The sequence below is a fragment of the Artibeus jamaicensis genome, unplaced genomic scaffold (assembly GCF_021234435.1).
Source record: "Artibeus jamaicensis isolate MK-2021 breed Jamaican fruit bat unplaced genomic scaffold, CSHL_Jam_final scaffold_461, whole genome shotgun sequence".
NCBI lineage: Eukaryota > Metazoa > Chordata > Mammalia > Chiroptera > Phyllostomidae > Artibeus > Artibeus jamaicensis.
The window spans coordinates 12,506,236-12,526,561 of NW_026522045.1; the positions used below are offsets into that span (position 1 = coordinate 12,506,236).

Below are 20,326 nucleotides of genomic sequence, written 5' to 3' on the forward strand. Positions count from 1 at the left end.
TATTTGAACAAATAACAAAGGAGAACTTCCCCAATCTGGCAAAGGAAATAGACTTCCAGGAAATCCAGGAAGCTCAGAGAGTCCCAAAGAAGTTGGACCCAAGAAGGAACACACCAAGGCACATCATAATTACATTAGCCAAAATTAAAATGAAGGAGAGAATCCCAGAAGCAGCAAGAGCTAAGGGGACAGTCACCTACAAAGGAGTCCCCATCAAACTGTCAGCAGATTTCTCAAAAGAGACCTTCCAGGCAAGAAGGGGCTGGAAAGAGGTATTCCAAGTCATGAAATCCAAAGACCTACAACCAAGATTGCTCTATCCAGCAAAACTTTCATTTAGAATGGAAGGACAGATAACGTACTTCTCAGATAAAATCAAATTCAAGGAGTTCATCATCACCAAGCCCTTATTATATGAAATGTTAAAGGGACTTATCTAAGAAAAAGAAGTTAAAGAAACATGAACAGTGAAAGGACAACAAACTCACAGTTATTAACAACCACACCTAAAATAAAAGCAAACTAAAAGGACAGCTAGATCAGGAGTGGAAATATAGAAATGAAGATCTCAAGGAGGGTTAGCAACAGGGGAGTGGGAGGAGGAGAAGGGGGAGAAGGTATAGAAAATAAGTAGCATAGACAGTAGATAGAAAATAGATGGGGGGGCAAGAATAGCATGGGAAATATAGAATCTAAAGAACTTGAGACACATGGTCATAAACTAAAGGGGGGTAATGGTGGGGATGGGGGGTAGGGTGGAGGGGAATGAAGGGGGGAATAGAACAACTGTAACAGCATAATCAATAAAGAAAAAGAAAAAGAAAAAGAAAAAGAAAAGAAGCCACTCGAAGGCCCTCGCTGGTGTAGTTCAATGGATTGAGCGCGGGCCTGCCAACCATACGCGCACGGTTCGATTCCCAGTCAGGGCACATGCCTTGGTTGCAGGCCAGTTCCCTGCAGGCCAGTTCCCAGCAGGGGGGGCACAAAAGGCAACCATACATTGATGTTTCTTTCCCTCTCTCCTTCCTCCCTTCCCCTCTAAAGATAAATAAATAAAATCTTAAAAAAAAAGAAGCCACTGGAAATGGTCAATGAAAAACCTGAAATGAAAAAAAATGCTTTTGTTTGTAAGATGTTAGAATCCCCACATTTACTAGATTGTTTTTTTAGACCTATTCTCTATTAACTCCTGTTTTCTCCTCCTCCTTTAGGAGCTGTGCAATTAGTTGTATTTGAAAATGTCTGACAGTCTGGATAATGAAGAGAAACCCCCAGCTCCCCCACTAAGGATGAATAGTAACAACCGGGATTCTTCAACAATCAACCACAGCTCTAAACCACTTCCCATGGCCCCTGAAGAGAAGAATAAGAAAGCCAGGCTCCGCTCTATCTTCCCAGGAGGAGGGGATAAAAGTAAAGTATCAGTGGCTGGGAATTGAATAGGGGCTAGTTTATTCTCTCACTGTCAGTTTTTCTTGGGTAGTCATTTCTTGGCATTGATTGCGTAGGACCTGCTTAACCTTTATGTCTACATCTTCAGAGGTTGCATTTTGTGAGAAGTTAATATTTGATTGCTGCTTGTTGTTTACAGAAAATTTACTTTTGTTTTGTTTACCTTTTACATAAAATTGAATTCATAATGTTAACACAGGGTAAATTGTAGGAATAGTACTTCTTGAGTATATAAACAGTGACTTTCTTTCTGATAATTTAGAGGAGAATTTACAGTAATCCTTTCTAAATTGCAAGTTCTCCTTGTAAGAAATTTGACTATAGGTGGATTTACTTCTGTATATCTTTTTGACAGCTGTGACACTTTTGAACTGAGTATGTGGGAGTCAGTCCAAGCTGCCACATTATTGTCTCTCTGACTATATCACAAGGTGGGAAGAAATTTCCAAATCATTTGTTTTTCTCTCATCTTCTGCCAGTTGTTCCCTACACAACCAGCCCTATTTCTACTGGATATCTCAATAGTATATTATCATTTATCCTTGTGTTGTTAGTAATACCATTTGGTGCTTAAATATCATATACTGACACTTTGTAACACTAGGGGATTTTAAATATCTGATAAATAATTGCCAGTTGTGTTAATTAGCATAAAGTTTAAACATGGCTTCTATAAATGTGACTACTGAGACAGAAGAGATTTTGTCTACAGGGACATTGTTACCATAAAAAGTTGCCAAAAGGGCAAAAAGGGTAATGTGTTTAGAAAAGAAAAGGGACATTCCTGATCTGCTCCTTCAAGGTAAACCAGATAGTTTGTATAGGTTGCTTTCATGGTGTTAATTAATCCAAAATTAGTACCATAAGGAAAGCTGAAACTCTCATTAAGGTCAGTATTGTCTCTTTATACCCACATCACTTAAGAGCTGCTTTATCCGTTGTGACATAATGATGGAAAAGATGGAAATTATGTTAAAAATCTGGATTAACACTTTCAAAGTAAGGGATCTTTGACGATGCAAGAGAAATTTTTGAAGACATGTTTTCAGACACTGAAGTGGGTCCAAAAATTTTTTTTTGCAAGGAAAAAGGGATAGTTTGAGAAACTACCCATGACCTGGAGACCAACTTTTATGTGGCAGTTGTGACAAAGAAAGAACTATTAGAGACTGAAGCTTCTATGTTATATCTCTCACAGTGAAGTGATTGAAGAAGTGGATTATGTGCCTGTACAAATCTTTGGCGCTGTTGAGACCTCCATGCTTTGGAGGTCATTGAACTATCTTACTTTCCCTTTTGAAGAGTAGGAGTCAACTGATGCTAGCGTGAGGTCAGCAAAAATAGGGAAGTTTACCTTCATGTTTTGTACCACTACTTCAGGTGGCCTCATAGTGAAATCATTACTACCATACAGAAAACTATGACCAAATCTTTCCAGAGGAAAAAACCCAGCCAAGTTTCTAGTATACTTGTGTGCAAACAGAAAAGCCTGGATGACTCCTTCTCTCCAAAAGGAATTGTTTGCAAATTACTTTCTTGTAGAAGTTTAAAACTATTTTAAATTTTGAATTCAAAATCCCACTGATTTTTCACAGTCCGTTTGGTACCTCAGATGTACTTGCCAATGTGCATCCTGATGTGAAGGGTATTTTTATAACTATTCTTATGTCTCACATACTCAAGCTCTCAGATCAGTGTTTGGTATGGTCTTTTAAGACATGTGCCAAATTTGTAATATAGCTTTGTTGTTGAAAATCTCACAAAGGTTCCTCTTTCTTAAGACCCTTGTGCATGGTATTCGTAAACCACCACTAATGCTATACTTTTAATAAAAGAGGCTTTAGAAAATTTAACATGGCCTATAATGAATACAACCTGAGAGACAACTTGGCTAGATATGATGAAATATCTTTCAGCAATGCCTTCTGAAGACAAAAAAATATTTGGATCAAGAAGAACCTATGATGGGTGCAGGTGAACATTTGGCATAGGAGCAGTCATGGGCTGAAGTTGAATCCAAACCCGCTGACACTATTCCAAGTGATGTGATGCTGCTATAACTCTCAGGAAACTTCCAGTAACCCAGAGGTGATTATCAGAAGTGATGATGAAGATACTTAAGAATCTATGGAAATGGAGCAACAGGAACAAATATTTTAGAACAAGATTACAACCTCCCCAATAAAGTAGTTATAAGTGACACTTTTACATGTCAAACTTTACCTATAAAGAGGTGCTATGATGCCTTCAAAAGATATCACATTAGACAGAAACCATCTTTCAGCAGGATTTAAATAATCAAATAGTGCCATTTAATATCATTGCTGGTAAGCTGATAAACTGCCTTCAGAAGTTTGAATGGTTTAATTGAACTATTTAAGGAGGTTATGAGTCTTTTGACAACACCTTACTGGGAAGAAAGCAACCTCAGAAGAGTATGAATTATCAAGTAATGTCATTTTTAAATATGATTTATTGATCATGCTATTACAGTTGTCCCATTTTACCCCTTCACTCCCCTCCACCCTGCACACCCACTCCCACCCACACCCCCCCTTTGGTTCATGTCCATGAGTCATACATGTAAGTTCTTTGGCTTCTACTTTTCCCATACTATTCCCACCCTCCCTAGGCTATTTTCTACCTGCCATCTATGCAACTTATTCTCTGTACCTTTCCCCCTCCCTCCCCCTCCAATTCCACTGTTGATAACCCTCCATGTGATCTCCATTTCTGTGATTCTGTTCCTGTTCTAGTTGTTTGCTTAGTTTGTTTTTGTTTTTGTTTTTGTTTTTATTTTAGGTGTGGTTGTTAATAATTGTGAGTTTGCTGTCATTTTACTGTGCACGTTTTTTATCTTCTTTTTCTTAGATAAGTCCCTTTAACATTTCATATAATAAGGGCTGGGCGATGATGAACTCCTTGAACTTGACCTTATCTGGGAAGCACATTATCTGCCCTTCCATTCTAAATTAAAGCTTTGCTGGATAGAGCAATCTTGGATGTAGGTCCTTGCCTTTCATGACTTGGAATACTACCTTCCATCCCCCTTCTTGCCTGTAAGGTCTCTTTTGAGAAATCAGCTGACAGTCTAATGGGCAGTCCTTTGTAGGTAACTGTCTCCTTATCTCTTGCTGCTTCTAGGATTCTCTCCTTCATTTTAATCTTGGCTAATGTAATTATGATGTGCCTTGCTGTGTTCCTCCTTGGTTCCAACTTCTTTGGGACTCTCTGAGCTTCCTAGATTTCCTGGAAGTCTATTTCCTTTGCCAGATTGGGGAAGTTCTCCTTTGTTATTTGCTCAAATGAGTTTTCCACTTGTTGCTCTTCCTCTTCTCCTTCTGGCACCCCTACGATTCAGATGTTGGAATGTTTAAAGATGTCCTGGGGGTTCCTAAGCCTCTCCTAATTTTTTTTTTGAATTCTTATTTCTTTATTCTTTTCAGTTTGGTTGTTTCTTTCTTCTTTCTGGTCCACTGTATTGATTTGAGTTCCAGTTTACTTCCCATCACTATTGGTTCCCTGTATATTTTCCTTTATTTCACTTAGCATAGCCTTCATTTCTCATCTAATTTTTGACCTAATTCAACCAGTTCTGTGAGCCTGCTGATCACCAGTGCTTTGAGCTGTGCATCTGATAGGATGGCTTCTCTTCATCACTTAGTTGTATTTTTTCTGGAGCTTTGATCTGTTCTTTCATTTGTGCCGAGTTTTTTTTTTTTTGTCTTGACATGCCTGTTACATAGTGAGGGGTGGAGCCTTAGGTGTCTGCCCAGGTGGGGCAACCCAGGTTGCTGCCTTGTGATGCTGTATGTGGGGGAGGGGTCTGAGAGGGAACAATGGCACTCGCTCTGCTCTCTGCTGGATTTTAGTCACTTTTGTTGCTTCCCTCAAGCAAACCAGGCCCTTCTGCTGCAGATTCCTGTGTGGGTAGGTTTTTGTACATTCTAGGACCCTGTGGGTGTCTCCACCAAATTTTCCTGTGAGGCTGGGAGTCTCTCCTGGCACCTCAACCCCCACAGGTGTTTTCAATTAGTGTCTTGAGGCTTTTCCCCCCACACTGGAACCCTGGTTTGTGAGGTCTGTCTCATTCCCCAGTTTCACCTGGTTTATCGGTACGCAAATGTGGAACTGCCCAGTCCTCCAGCTGCCTTGTGTGCAGTGCCACTCCACAATTCACTGCTTTGCTGGGTCCACCCGCTGTTGTCTTGTGTACCCAGATCTGCCAGCCACCATCTTTTTTTTGCCAAAACTCCTCTCCATGTGACTCGGCCTCTCCTACCAGTCTGAACGAATGTGTCTACTTTAATTCCTTGGTTGTCAGACTTCCATACAGTTCATTTTTTTTCAGTACTGATTGTTATTTTGTTTCTAAATTTTTGTTGTCCTTATTTTGGTTGTGCGAGGAGGCAGTGTGTCTACCCACACCTCCATCTTGGCCAGAAGTCTGAAGTAATGTCATTTAAATACCAGTGCAGAACAGCTGATAATCTGCCTTCAGGAAAAACTTGAATATTTTAATTTGAACTCTATACCAAAATGCTAAAGTGCCATGGGAAAAAACTTGAGAAGACAGAAATCATCTTCAGAAGAGTCAAAATCATTAAGTTGTACTACTTAAAATCACTTGATTGATAAGGTTAAAGCCATAAGCATGTTGTTATAATTTCAGGATTGGACTTAGATGACTCTGAGAGTATGGAGAACTATGATTTAAATTAAGAGTCCACCTCTCCTGGCTGGTGTAGCTCAGTGGATTGAGCATGGGCCTGTGAAGCAAAGGGTCGCTGGTTCGATTCCCAGTTAGGGCACATGCTTGGGTTGCAGGCCAGGTCCCCAGTAGGGGACACATGAGAGGCAACCACACACTGATGTTTCTCTCCCACTCCTTCTCCTTCCCTTCCCCTCTCTCTAAAAAAATAAAATAAAATAAAGTTATATATATATATATATATATATATATATATATATATATATATATCCACCTCTGTTCATTGCCTCACTGTCACTGCTAATAATGAGTGGTACATCTTCATCACCTCTGGAAATCATCTTATGATGGAAATGGAAACTATGTAGAGCCTGTAATTTTTACTAATTTAAGCTATGTAAACTCTCATTACTATTTTTATGTAATATACTGTTGTTATTGTTTGGTTTTACTATGCAAAAAATTATTTATGAGGGCTTTCAACATTCACATGTAACCTCACTTCCCTTGCTCTTTTTTTAACCTCCTAAAATCATAATTTCATCAGCTGAACTCTCCTACCTTGGGGGGGGTCTTCTATTCAGGAATCGGAGTCTCACAGGTAGGGAGGGGTGTCTATGTTTCTGCCTCTGGGTGACTGCTTGGGTTACACCACTGTCAGTCTTGAATGAATGGAAAGAGCCCTGGACTTGGATTCAGAGCGCTGGGTTTGAGTCCACCTCTGTCACTGATCATCGTGAGTTTGTGCTAGTCACTTAGTTTCTCTGAGCCTCAGTTTCATCACCTGTTAAATGAGGAGAGTAATATCTAGCCTATCTCACAAGACATTGTTGATAATTGTATATAATTCTAAGTATGAGGATTCTTTAAAAAATTAATATTTTAAATTTAAAATAAATAAATTTTATAATTATTAAATGCTTAATTGTAAGATGTTATTAGATTTGCATCACTCTGGACCTTATAAACAAACAACCATAAAACTAGATTTTAGAATTTTTGTTTCTTTCTTTCAGTAACTCTGTTCTGGACTAGAATTTATATATCAATTGTAGAAAATTGAAAAACTGAAATTTTCCATAATTCCACAGTCCAATAATAACTGGCTGGGTTAGTATTTTTACTCCTAATTATTCTTCCTCTCATCATAGGAAAATTTTTTTACCAGTATCAAAAACTTTGGAAAATAAAGACAAACATAGAAAAAATTTAAAGTCACTCACACTAGCAAATATCATTTTTTTTTGATTTTTTTTATTTTATTTAGTTATTTTTCAAGTACAGTTTTTTGTCTATTTTTCCCATCCCAGCCTCCCCTGCCCCTTGCTCCCCACCTCCCTCCCATTTCCTCCCCCCCTTAGTTCTCGTCCCTGTGTCCTTCCTATTTGTTCCTCCAAATCCCTCCCCCTTTTTCCCCTTAACTTCCCTTCCTTCTCCCCTCTGGTCACTATCCCCTTGTTCTCTATTTCAGTGTCTTTGTTTTTTGGGGTTTTTTTTTTCTGCTTACTTGTTTGTTTTGTTGTTTAGCTTCCTGTTAAAGGTGAGATCATATGGTATTTGTCTTTCAGCACCTGGCCTATTTCACTCAGCATAATGCTTTCCAGTTCCATCCATGTTGTTGCAAAGGGTAGTAGCTCCTTCTTTCTCTCTGCAGCATAGAATTCCATTGTGTATATGTACCACAATTTTTGGATCCATTCATTTACTGATGGGCACCTAGGTTGCTTCCAACTCTTGGCTATTGTAAATTGTGCTGCTATGAACATTGTGGTGCATAGGTTCTTTGATATTGATGTTTTAGGATTCTTAGGATATAATCCTAGCAGTGGAATTGCTGGGTCAAAAGGCAGGTACTGGCATAAAAACAGGCACATAGACCAATGGAACAGAACAGAGAGCCCAGAAATCAACCCAACTCTCTACAGTCAATTAATATTCGACAAAGGGGGCAGTAACATAAAATGGAGTAAAGATAGCCTCTTCAACAAATGGTGTTGGGAGAACTGGACAGCTACATGCAAAAAAATGAAACTTGAGCACAGACTTACACCATACGCCAAAATAAATTCAAGGTGGATAAAAGACTTAAATGTAAGTCATAACACCATTAAAGTCCTAGAGGAGAACATTGGCAAGAAAATCTCAGATATTTCACGCAGCAACTTCTTTACTGATATGTCCCCTAGAGCAAGGAATGTAAAGGAAAGAATAAACAACTGGGATCTCATCAAAATAAAAAGCTTCTGCATGGCTAAAGAAAACAGTATTAAATTAGCAAGACAACCAACTGTATGGGAAAACATATTTGCCAATGATACCTCAGACAAAGGTTTAATCTCTAAAATATACAAAGAACTTACACGACTCCACTCTAAGAAGACACCCAACCCAATTAGAAAATGGGAAAAGGACTTGAACAAACACTTCTCCAAGGAGGACATACAGAACATTCAGAGACACATGAAGAAATGCTCAATATCGTTAGCTATCAGAGAGATGCAAATTAAAACCACAATGAGATACCACTTTACACCAGTCAGGATGGCTATCATAAACAAAGCAACAAACAACAAATGTTGGAGGGGGTGTGGGGAAACGGGGTCCTTAGTTCACTGTTGGTGGGAGTGCAGACTGGTACAACCATTATGGAAAACAGTATAGATTTTTCGCAAATATCATTTTAGTGGATTTCTTTACAGAGTTTTTATGGATGTATAAGGTATATTTTACCCAGTTAAGATCATAAAATATACAGTTTTATATCCTGTTTTTTCACTTAAAATTTTTATCATGAGAATTTTTTTAAGTTTTTATAAATATCATTTTGTTGATGGTATATAATATTTCATCATATAGTGGCAACAGTGGTTTATTTAACCATTTTCTTTTATCAGATATTTGGAATCCTTTCCAAATTTTTGATATAAATATTGTCACAATATCTACTTCTTTAATTAAATGAAAGTACTTGCTTTGGTGTCAGCAGAAGTTCTTGCTTATTTGTTTTAAGAAGTCTGTTTAAATAGCTCTGTTTCATTGAACAAATGGAACTTCAAGAGACAGCTAGAAAAAAACATAAGAAGTAGTAGATGTAATTTGAAGATTGATGATCTCTCTTTGTTGGAGACTGTTCCAGGAGCTGATTATTGGTACTAGAGCAAATTAGAATAGACAATTTGCCGCCATTTTATGGTACTTCACTATAGGAAAGTTTTCAGCATTAGATCAGGAAAAGGACATTCTGAACAAATATTTTGATTTTATTTTACATAACCTGTGATGTGTGAGACTGACCAGGTTTCTCTTTTGTTGGCCATGAGAAAGCTTGGAGCCAAATGTGTGGCTGACACATAGCATCCATCAGGGAATCTATGGTATGAATCCCCTTTGTATTAGCTTTTTTCCAGTCTCCATTTTATGTTCCTATCTTTTTTGTTTCTTTTTCTTTCTTCTGTGAGAGGCTGTGTTAGGCTTCAGTGAAACCTTATCTACTTTGAATTTATGCTGTCATATTGTATTTTGTGAATTCTTGTAAGCCACCTAATATCCATTTTGGAACAAGGTGGAGAATAAATACATGAATGAGTAAATAAATACATGAAAAATTACAAAGGCAATGAATGAGGCAAATGAATCTGCCACAATTCTGAAAATGGCATAGTACCTCTAATAATAATCAATGTTAAGAACTTGAAGCTTGGAAGAACATGTGAGAAAGAAGTAAGTGAGACTGCATTTGGAGGAGATGTGGTCTTTGTAACATCTGTGTTTTCTGAAGCATGCTTATATGTCTTGTGTCACACTTGAGTATCAGGTGTGTTTCAGAGGACATGTAATGTTGTGTGAAGGGCTATGTCTTTAGAGAGTACAGTTCATGAGCATTTTGTTTGTGGGGAATCCAGAGAGATTTCATAGCTGGTGAGCCTGGGAATAAAATAAAAGCCTCTCTTCCTAGAAGAGTATTGGGAAATAGTGGGATATAAATCAAGACAGACAAGAAGTGATCTACCATTTACTGGTTGAGCTTAGCTGTTTTCCAGGCACTATACATATATTTAATCTTTAAATCCTTACAACTAGTCTGCATTTTCCCCTTTTTACAGATGAGGCAATTTGAGTTTAAAGTGTTTAAGTAGACAGCCTAGCATCACATAGCAAATAATGGAAGCCAGAAGTATTCCAGGTGTCTTGGACTCCAAACCCTATGGTTGGTCTATACTCTGTAACAAAGCCTTATGCCAGAACAAAAGGAATATGTGGGAAACAACATTCCTAGCATCCAAAATCCAGCAGTGGCTTTCATTTTTACCTTAAGAATATGGTATTGTGCTTTGAAATTTTTCTCACTTTCAGAAAAGCAGACTTTTTTTTATCACCACTCAGTAGGAAAGAGTGAAAACTTGCTGATGCTTTTAAAAAATAATGGTGACCAATATTCTTAATAATAGAGCGGTGCTAACATTTTATTTGGGTGTTTTGTGGGTAAGATTATCATTTCGTGTGTGCACTTTACAAGCTTGAATACTGCTTACTTTAGAAAGGTGAGGCTCTAAATGAGTGTGCTCATATATATGAAGCTCTTTAAGTGCCATGTAGTTTATTATTGTATTGCATATATATTATTCTAATTCCTAGAATGTTATCTTCTATATATACTACACAGCAGAAAGCATTAATTACTGCACAACAATTGTGTTAAAGAAGACTCTCAGTTATCCTATGCTCTTATTAATCAAATGTTTTGGTCAATGCACATTGCTAATTTTCATCTAATTAATGCACAATAAAAATACTTAGTATGATAACTAGACTGAAAAGTATGCAGTCTTTCTTTGGTGATGCTGAAGGCCCTTTGGGATCTTGAGTAGCTCGAAGTTATTATCATTGCACCAACAATGAATGGGAGTCTCAATTAATTGTGGTTTCTGTTATCAGAATGCCAGATGTCAGAGACTGCTACATCTTGAATGGTGTTTACATTCCTTTTGGTTCTCCAAAGTAGACTATACAGCTCAGCAAAAGAGTGCTCTTTGGAGATCATTGCACTACCCTTTGGAAAGCCTGAAAGGCATGACATTTTGCTTGTACTCCAGGGTCAGTGCTGTGCCCCAGGAAAAATTTCCTATACTACTCCTTTACTTTTATAAGTCCCCTGTGGTTGAAGTGGGAAAAAGGTGGGATATTGAGGCACTTTATCTACTAGGGTCTGTGCTTCCACTTCAAGGTTAACAAATGGAAAATTGGAGAAAAATATGGTAGCCCAGTAAAACCAGCAGCCAAATTCAAGACAATTATGGATTGTAGGATTGGGAGAGGTATATGAGGGGGGACCCAGTAAAAAACAGAATTATCTTCTACAGCATTGGCCCCTTTTAGTATAGGCTTCCTCCACTAGGTGAGTGTTCTAGGAACCCAACCGTATCAGTGTACTAGCTGGTGTTGTGAGAGGCTGTGTTAGGCTTCAGTGAATTTTTTAAAAGATTTTATTTATTTATCTTTAGAGGGGAAGGGGGAAGGAGAGAGGGAGAGAAACATCAATGTATGGTTGCCTTTTGTGCGTCCCCTGCTGGGAACTGGCCTGCAGGGAAGCAGCCTGCAACCTAGGCATGTGCCCTGACTGGGAATCGAACTGCGATCGTGTGGTTCTCAGGCCCGCGCTCAATCCACTGAGCTACACCAGCCAGGGCATTCAGTGAATTTTTTTGAAGACTCTCTCATTACCTTTCCCCATTTCATTATGGGTGATTGAAAAGTGTACCTGCCCACACTGTGCTCAGTGTTCAGCAGTTTTTGACCAAAAATGTCATGATCCTTGTGCTCCACCTTTCCTATTCACTCAATTTTGCCCTGACCAAGTATTTTTTTTGTTTGTTTGTGTCCGTGGATGAAACAAGTCTTCTAAGGGAAACATTTTGCCAATGTGCAAGAGGTAAAACAAAAAATGTCAGAAGCATGAAAGGCATCAAAATTCACGAGTTCAGAAGCTGTTTTGAGCAAAGTCTCGATAGGTGTCTTGCATCAAATGGAGTGTACTTTGAATGTGATTGATGTTTAAACATGTAAGAATAAATACACGATTTTTATAAATAATTTTTGTGTCCCCCCTTGTATAATGAAGGAGAGAAATAATAGGGAGAAATAAATTGAGAGAAGAAGTAATGTTTGAGAGGCAGATTAGGAGGTGAAGATACAGGGGATGGATGAGAAGGGATAAGACAGAAGAGAGTTGTATCAAACATTTAAATAAAGTATTGAAAGGAAAGGATACTAGCTAAAGAATACAAAGTTACTTTCCTTCTTAAAGTAAATGAAGCCCCCATTTTTTCTCTCACACTTGTGCCCTGTAAAATTATCCACATGATCAGATGTGTCTGGTTTAGGACATTGCCTTATATTTACTTTTTGTTTTCAAACATTTTTCATTGAAACTGTTGAATGTGTGAATTGGGTGTAAATGAGAGTGGAAGCAGTGTGTTGTCTGGAAGGAGATAGGCATAAGAGTCAACTTGACTAGTCAGAATGATCACTGTTGTTGAATGTCTTTGAAGATGTTACCACTGAAAGTGATGGCTATCAGTGTGTGTGAGTGGGGGTCACTAGAATGGCTTACATAGGACCATCATTCCCTTTCCTCAGTCATCCTCATGAAACATCCAACCTATGAATTGGGCTTGTAGCTGCTCTTGCAGAGTCAGGTACCACTTTGACTATTTGTCTATACATTAAAGGCTGCTACTTTATGGAGGGCATATATTGTTTTTCATAGCCACTGAAGAACTGGCAGGCAGAAATGGGCTTACTATTTAATAAGAGAGAATGAAATTAGACATAAATAAATTCCAGATGTGCTGATTAGATACAATGATTAGCAAGGGTGAACTTCTCTAAGTTCTCTGTTGGGTGTCTCATGGCTTTATCCGGTCCTACCTGAAGGCCAGAGAGTGAAACTTCCACCAGGGGCCTTTCCAAATATATGCTTCTGAGATTTATTAATATAATGAAATATACTGTAATAAGAGCAGTGAATGTTTAAAATAGCCCAGTTTAATTCTCTCTCGGTAGTTATATCTCTAAGAACTTTACTTATAAGGTTAATGAGATGATGTATTTTGGATAGCAACTATAGGGATATTACGATATTCAAATTGTTTTCATATCCACTCCCTCTTTCATCCCTCCTATGATGGAGGCAAGGATTATCCCAGTATTACAAAAGGCTTCAAAATAGGTTTTAGCCAATGGAACATATAAAAATGGAATCTTTACAGAAGTAGGTGAAAATAACCCATTTTTTCTACCAGCAAATACAAGAGTAAGTCATACCTTTATCTTTACAAGTTATTCCTCCTAAGGGGTTAACTTTCTAGCAGAAAGTAACAGCCTTTGTAAAAAATAAAATAAATTATTTTCTCCAGACTACCCTGTTATTTGGGGGGCTATGGAATATTTGTCTATTATAAAATATCTGATATTTTTAAAATAAAAATATTAAAGAACCATATTAAAATAAAACATGAGAGTCACCTATCATCCTTTCCCTTATATTCACTCATACTTCAGTATATTCAGGGCCCTTTTTCCTCATTTAATAAACACTTATTTTCTTTTCTGATCAGAATCAGTATATATTTTGTTCAAGATGCTAGATTTAAGCCAGAAGTATATGTTATATAGAACCTCTTTTTAAGTCTTTTTCCCACATTGCACTGTCATTTTTAAATACTTAGAGCCAAGAATAGACTGTTTTATGTTCAATTTTCCACTTTAATGACCATATGTAGTTTGGAGTATTTCCATTGGAAAAAATAAATTTGAAGGCCCACAAAACAACATTTTTCTACCAAAAAGTAGAGGATATCTAGAGAATTAATCTTTCTGTGTGTAAGAGAAAAAATGCATTTCATGAATCCAGGAGGTAATCAATTCCTTTAGGCCCCTTCTTATAATATGCCCCAAAACAGAATATTTTAACTGTTCTCAGGTACCTATTCTTACCCAAGCACAAGACTTCAGAAAGCTTCCCTTGGGGGGGTGTATGGAACAGTGTGCTCTGTGACCCATGACTCAGAAGATGGAATAGAACAACTCCAGTACTTAACATAGTTCAATTTCCTGGTAGTTAAATAAACACTGAGGCATTTTAATTCTTAAAGGCCATAAGGACAATATTTTGTAAAACATCCCTGTGAGGCATTGACTAACAGCCTCTTAGTGAATGACGTAAACTAATAAACCACTAAAAGCACCTACCTCCCAGCTAAAGAGTGACCAAGTCAGTAAGGATCATCTACTAGAAAAAAATGATAGTTGAAGCAACAGAAGATGGATCACCCTATAAAAATACTTCTATATCCTTTTAACATGGCTTTCCCAGAGCAAAATCCAGGAATATTGAGGTAAAAAAAAGTATTTTAGTATGATGTATCTCCAACCAACCTTCTTTACTGCCCTGCTAGAAGAGGCCCCTCTATCTGCACAAGTTGTTTGGCTTCAGGAACATATAACAGTGCAGATTGCACCAGGGTAGGGGGAGTGGGACAAAGTAGAGAGGAGATGGTGGGGGGAGGGATTTTTGTGTCAAGCGAGGGACTGTGGGACAAGGGCTATTCCCAGGAGAGCTCCAAATTCAGTAACTCCAGTATAAGCCTCCTAAGAAAATATTTTAATAGACCTACTTTTGTCAAGGGGTTTAATGGAAGATCACAGGTTAGAGACATATATGTAACCAGATAGTAAGTAAATCTGAGCTGCACGCTGAATTTGAGGACAGATCTAGTTTATTAGCTTTATCAGTTTTAAAATCAGTTATAATATAATTGGATGTTAATATAGGCTTATCTGGAGCAGGTTTTATGATTAACTCAGAAAAGATTTGTGCCTGCTTTTTATGTACCTAGCTCTATGCTGAGTGTTGTCAGAGTTACTACATATAAGACCAGTTTCTTGTCCTGAGGTAATTTTCAATCTAGTTACAGGGATCAAACATACACAATTTATAGGAAGTGTCCAATAGGTAATCTTTAGAGGCAACAGATTCAGTGACAAGTAGGTCCTCCCCATTCTACCCCCACCATTTATTTTTATCCTCAGCCTGCATGAAATAGCAACCATTTTGAAGCCTTGCCCACACACATGTCATATGTACCTAGAAGCACATAGCTACCTGGCTTTTCTTCCAGAAAACACTCTATCATATCATTCATCTGCTGAAAAAACTTCCCCAGTAGATTTTTCATTACTATCTCTCACTTCCTCATCAATATGCTATACATTTCTATTTCCAAACTTTGCTTCTCTTATTTTTCCTCCTTTAGTTGCCTTGCCCTTTCCTGCCTGTTTAGCCTTTAAGATCCATCTCTGTAGTCTTACCTCTGCCAGTAAGCCCTCACTGTCCACCACTGGTTTCTATGGTCTTATCTTTGGACATACTATAGCATTTATACTCTTCATATTAGAACCTAATTTTCTTTGATTTAGTATTATCAATTTCTATTTTTTATTTGCTCAACTTATTTCTCCAATTAGCTTGCAAGCTTAGCTTTCAAGGTTCCTAATGAATTACCATAATCTGTCACTACACTGATCCTGAATTCTCTGTATACTTGTTAACTGACTCACTGATTGATTCAAAGAAAAGAGCACTAGATCAGTAGCAGGAGGGAATTGGTCATTAAAGCCAAGGTTTTGAAATGCTTGGTGCTTGGAACTAGCCAGCCTATATGCTTTTTTCTTTGGAAAAATTATTTCTTCATTTTAGAAATGATTTATATAATGTTTTGTTTTTCACTCTCTGTATTAATGTGGCTTTAAATGTTACTTTTTAAATTATACTGTATACTGTAACTTTGTATACTTTCAATTTCTTTTTCAAAAATGATTATTGTTCTGTGCTTTCAGGCTAAATTTATGTGGGAAAGCATTTCTGTATGTCTGTTCCCTGCCCTTCCTTTTCTTTCCTGCATGCTGTGTTTTCAAGGAGCTAGAAAGTATTCTAAAAAAGTAATCTTGGACATGACCATATGACATCCGATGAAAAGGCCCAACAAAATTTCTAGGAATTTTAGGGGAATATGACAAGTGGAACGCCTAGAATAAGGAAGATTCAGGTGACAGTTTTCTAAAATGCTTTCAGAAGGCAAGCATAGGCCCATCCAGGGATTTCATCTGGGGACAATCGGTTGTTTTGCTGTACCTTGAACCCTGCCCATCTGTGTTGCCAATATATATGGTTTTAGCCCCAAAGTGGCACCTCAGAAAAGGTATGTCTGATTGTGTACACAGTCATCCCCACTGTTGGGGAAAAATAGCAACAATGCCACCACCACCAACTTCAATTATAACTACTCTTTAACATATCCTCTCACTCCCCAGCTTTCTTGGGGAACCTGGATCATTGCCTCCTCATCCATCAACACATAATGGCAAATATGCATGACCTGTCTCCATATACTGGGTCTCATTTCATAAAGTGAAAGTTATTTATCCATTCATTTGTATATTTGCATATTCGTTAAATATTTATTGAATCAGGTCTTATTCTACATAGATGCTGGAGTACAAAGGTGAATAAGTACAAGCTCTTGCCTTTGAGAAACTGGTGGCTTAGTGAGGGACAAAGACAAGTCAGTCAATGATTAGAGTTTATCATGGTAAGTATAACATAAAAGTGAGCACTGAAGAGGGGTATCTATTCAAGCCTGAGCTTGAGGAGAGGGGAAGTTAGGGAAAGCTTCCTGGAGGAGGTAACCATTGAACTGAGGTGAGTCTTAAAGAAGGAAAAGAGCTGTACATGTAAGAGATGAATGGCCTTTCAGATCAAAGGAACATTAACATTATAAAGGAAGTAGGCATGGCACACTATTAGCTGAGGTTCTATAAATACAACTACAAGTAGTGCAGAATAGCTGGGGCATACAGTGAGAGTGAGAGAGGGGTGGGGGATAGAGTTATGAGAGTTATTAGGGACTAGATCCTGGAGGACTTATTTATGCTACACTAAGGGCTTTGAATTTGATTCTGAAGGCAATGGGGAAACATCGAAGCAGGGATATATCACATTTGTGTGTCAAAATATCACTCTAGCCACAGGAGAAGAATGAATTTGGGAAGAGAGGGATGGAAGGAGACAAGTCAGGCTGTTGGGGTCATCCAAATGAGAAAGGACAGTGGTCTAGCCTCAAGGCCAGTATCAATATGAATAGGAGAGAACAATACAGTAGGAGTCTTTAAGAGGAAGAATTAATAGAATTAGGCAACTGATCAGATGGTAGGAGGAGAAACTGGAGAAGGTAAAGTAGGAAACACAGGAGGAATTGTAGATGTTGTTTTGGGTGGGGAAAGGCAGTAAAAAATAGATTACTTTAGAAAATATTTAGAGTGAGGGGCCTGTGAGGCATCCAAATAGAGATATTCAGTAGGCAGTTAACTCCATGGGCTCAGGGTACAGCAGAAAGGTCAGGGCTGGAAGTACATATGGGGAATCACTAAAGTAGATGATAACTGAAAACATACAAGTACATAAGGTGACCTAAGGGAGAGCTGAGATGATAAGAAGAGATGAGGACCTAGGACAGCTCCACGCGAATACTATTTAGAGTCAACAGAAGACGCAGAAATGTAGGAACAGACTCTAGAAAAGTGTTATGTAAAAGAAGGTGGGGAAGAGTACCATGAAGTTTATGGTTAGCAATGTTAGTTTTCACTGAGAGGTCAATGGTGATATGGACTGAAAATTAGCCATTTTCAAGAAGGTGGTTAATTTGTAACCTCAGGAGCTTGCTTTAGTGCTGTGGTTGGAGGAGTGAGGACTGAGGAAGTCTAGATTGCCTTTTCCAAACATTTAAAAAAGAAAAGGCTGAGGACCAGCAGTTAGAGAAAGATTCGATGTTACAGAAAGTTTTAATTTTTAAGGACAAAAGAGATCTCAGCATGTCTTTTAAGCCAAATAGGAAGTGTCAGTGGAGGGGGAGAGATCGAAGGTACCAGGTGAAATGAAAGAAGTGAGAGGGACTGGGATCTAGATACCAGTAGAAGAGTAAACCTTAAGCAGAAGGATAGGACATTGCTTGCAGTGAGTTGAGAGAGAACTGCGTAAGACTGGGAGAAGGAGTGAAGTCAAAAAAGTTCCAAGCTGGTGGCCTTCATTTTTCTCATTGAAACAGAAAGAATTTTCATATGCTGAAAGTAAGAGAGAAAAACCTAAAGCACAAGTTTGAGTAAAGTGGTAAATTTCTGTAATATTCAGCAAGATGAGTGGAAAACGAAGTTGGCAAGGGGAAAGAAGAATATTGCCAAGCACCATTAATCACCCAACTATCGTCTATGAACACCAATATATAGCTATGTGTTTTTTCCACCAGCAACTTTCGATAGCCTTGGTATGAAAGTGGATGGAGGTTTTGTGATTGGATTCTCTGTGGGTAGAGTTTTTCAGAACAATTGCAAGAAAAGGTCAAACCAAGAGTTTCCAGGGCAGTGGCTTAAGAACAATTTAAATGATGAGCCATAGAGTCTTGACCAGGAGGAAGATGGGAAATTGACTAAAAATAGAGGCATCTAGAAGCTGGAGGTTTTGTTGAGATCAAAGAACAGGTAAAATGGGAGTAAGGGCTTAAAACAGTGAGAAAGCTAGCAGGATGGGAGGCTGGGCTTAGGAAATGAGAAAATGGTTAAATATTTTAGAGAAAGGGTCATTATAGATAATGAAAAGGACTGGGGTAGCTATGGTTCTCTATTTGGTCTCCAAATTATCTGTGTGTGGAGTTTAAAAAATTATTTTCCAAGGCCCTATTCCCAGAAATTCTGATATAGTAGGTTATGGGTGGGCCCCAGACATTGATATTTTATGGAACCCTATAAGTCACTCCAATATGCAGCCCTGGCTGAGAATCATTGCTTTAAAAGGTGACCACTGGAATGGATTACAGAAGTGGAAGGGAGGTCAAGTTCATTATAGTTGATGGAAGTCAAAGAGTTAAAAAAGAAAGGGTGTGAAGCAGATGTCCATTTATATACTCATTTCACAGAGTGATGACAACATTAAGTGCAGGAATGAAGACTGGAAATCAGTCTTCAATAGATAAGGGGAGTTAGCCAAGGTAACTAAATGGCAATAACTTCACAAGAGGGGTTTTATTGGCAAGTGCAGTAGTACTGACTTCAAATACACAACTTGGAATAAAAAGGAGAGAAACTGCCCTTTCCTATTCTCCCAGGTCTAAGGACTTGGGATGGGGAAGAATAAACAGTGCCCATAAGGATTGTCTGGAATTGGTACCCTCATTGGATAGTAAGGTTTACAGTTTTTTTTTCAACCCCAGCTGCTTAATGGAAATACTTGAGGAGCCTTAAAAATGAAAGGTGCTTGAGTCTAGTCCAGACTAATTATTCTGAATCTCAGGGGGTGAGGGTCAGACATCTGTCTTTATTTTGAAGTTTCTCAGATGAGATGGTGCACAGTGAAGTTTGAGAACCTAAGGCAGGAAGTAAAGAGGGCATTTAAAGAAGAGGTTGATGGTCTAGGTGAATTTGTAATGGGAAAAGCTATAGCCACTGGAGGAAGTATGGAACTCTGACTGGTGGATCGTATAGGAGGTGACATGTCTAGAGGGACTTTTATTTCTCTCAAGGGTGGTAGGATGAAGAAAGTATCAAGATGAGAGACAGGAAATATTAGCTGTCTCTTGGAGTTACAACTAGAATGCATGTACACCTACAGGGTCCCAAGGCCAAACACTCTTTGTAGTGATCTAATCAACAACTTGTGGCCTTTGTTCTAGGTTCCAATAGAATATGCACAATATGCTTAGAAAGTAGTAGTCACTTGGTCTTCTGCTTTCTACAAATATGAAGTCACAGCTGATTAGGCTGAGTCTTATCATCCCAATATTCAGGTTAGGATGAATCTTCATGTAAATGGTCATTGCTCACAGAATTTTTGAAGGAGATACATTTTAGTGTTAGAAAAAAAGTTCTCATCTAGGCCCTATTCGATCACAAACACTAACTGAAGACTAGGGTTTAAATATGTTGAGGTGTTTTTTTTTTAATGCTACTGAATAAGAAATAGTGTAGTTATTCAAAAGTTCGGTTCTAGTGTAGTTAGTTATTCAGAAGTTCTATAGCCACAGTTGGGACATCTTTTCAAATTCTGACTTGACAACT

General features: G+C 38.1%; 1 protein-coding gene across 4 annotated transcripts in view; it reads left to right on the plus strand.

Moving 5' to 3' along the window:
* Positions 1-1,238: 1,238 nt before the first annotated feature.
* The window catches only part of PAK3 (p21 (RAC1) activated kinase 3), a 128,642-nt gene continuing 109,554 nt past the window's right edge, over positions 1,239-20,326 (plus strand). For all 4 annotated transcript variants that reach the window (XM_053657507.1, XM_053657508.1, XM_053657509.1 and 1 more), the window contains exon 1: positions 1,239-1,413. In XM_053657507.1, the coding sequence (XP_053513482.1) occupies positions 1,239-1,413 (175 nt within the window). The remainder of the gene's footprint in view (positions 1,414-20,326) is intronic.